The sequence below is a fragment of the Phalaenopsis equestris genome, unplaced genomic scaffold (assembly GCF_001263595.1).
Source record: "Phalaenopsis equestris unplaced genomic scaffold, ASM126359v1 Scaffold000024, whole genome shotgun sequence".
In the NCBI taxonomy this organism is placed as follows: domain Eukaryota; kingdom Viridiplantae; phylum Streptophyta; class Magnoliopsida; order Asparagales; family Orchidaceae; genus Phalaenopsis; species Phalaenopsis equestris.
In genome coordinates, this window is record NW_018164466.1 from 1,513,744 (window position 1) to 1,515,058 (window position 1,315).

The following is a 1,315-nucleotide window of genomic DNA, read 5'->3' on the forward strand; positions in this document are numbered from 1 at the left end:
ATATATAAGAGAATCTAGATAAATCCAAATATGATAAAAAACCCAACTTTTGCTCGTTTGCAGGGGAATCGCTGAAAAAGACGCATCTTCCCCGCACGGCCTCCGTCTCCTGATTCCCGACTACCCCTATGCCGTCGACGGCCTCTCCGTGTGGTCGGCCATCGAAAGCTGGGTCCTGGAATACACCTCCCTCTACTACCCCTCCGAAGTCTCCATCCAACACGACTCCGAGCTCCAATCATGGTGGACCGAACTCCGCCAAGTCGGCCACGGCGACCACAAACACCAACCCTGGTGGCCCCCCCTCACCTCCCTCCCCCACCTAGTCCAAATCGCCACCACCATCATCTGGATCGCCTCCGCCATGCACGCCGCCGTTAACTTCGGCCAGTACCCCTACGCCGGCTATCTCCCCAACCGCCCCACCGCCAGCCGCCGGTTCATGCCCCAACCCGGTTCACCCGAGTTCGCCGAACTCAAAAAAAACCCGGATCAAGTCCTTCTGAAAACCATCACGAACCAGATTCAGACCATCATCGGCATTTCGTTGATCGAGGTCCTGTCCAGTCACGCCAGCGATGAGATTTATTTGGGCCAGCGGGCCAGCGGAGAGTGGGCCAGGGATGCTCGGGTCAATGATGCGTTCAACCGGTTCGGTTCGAGGCTGAAGGAGATTGAGAAGCGGATCGATGAGTTGAACCGCGATCCGGTTCTGAAGAACCGGAGGGGACCGGCTCAGATGCCTTATACGTTGCTGTCGCCTTATAGTGAAGGTGGGATCACTGCTAAGGGTATTCCCAACAGTATAAGTATTTGAGGTGAGAAGAAATATCTTTAAATGTCGAATAAGTATTGTCATGGAAAAAATTTTGTATCTGGGCCCCACATCCGGAGGAGTCCAGTGAAAATTTGTCATGTGGCAAGTGGCCCTCATGTCTTGCAGTGGGGCTCACTTATCACGTGTCAATTTTTCATTGGACTTCAGATGCAAATTTGCTTCGGAGTTCGAATGCAACACTCTCTTGTTCTTATGGAGACGTATTTCTATTTAAATTGTTGTGGTGTGCTTAAGGGCATGTAGGTGTTGTTGGAGTTGATGTTATTGGTTGAATAAAATGCTTACATTGTGTTTTATTAATTCAAAATATTCCTTGTTTTGCATGTTTGGATAAACTATCAGATATAAGTGTAATTTTACCATTTTTTAATATTAAAGATTAAAATTTCCATATATTTTAAAAAAATACAACTATTACTATATTTACTATTAAATTTATTTAATTAAAAAAGTTTACATAATTATAAAAGTATTACA

General features: G+C 46.3%; 1 protein-coding gene across 1 annotated transcript; it reads left to right on the forward strand.

Moving 5' to 3' along the window:
- Positions 1-43: 43 nt before the first annotated feature.
- Positions 44-836, forward strand: LOC110018525 (linoleate 9S-lipoxygenase 6-like; the record flags this gene model as incomplete). Its single annotated transcript, XM_020715861.1, has 1 exon — positions 44-836. A coding segment is annotated over one exon (774 nt), but the record flags the coding sequence as incomplete, so codon positions are not given.
- Positions 837-1,315: the final 479 nt, after the last annotated feature.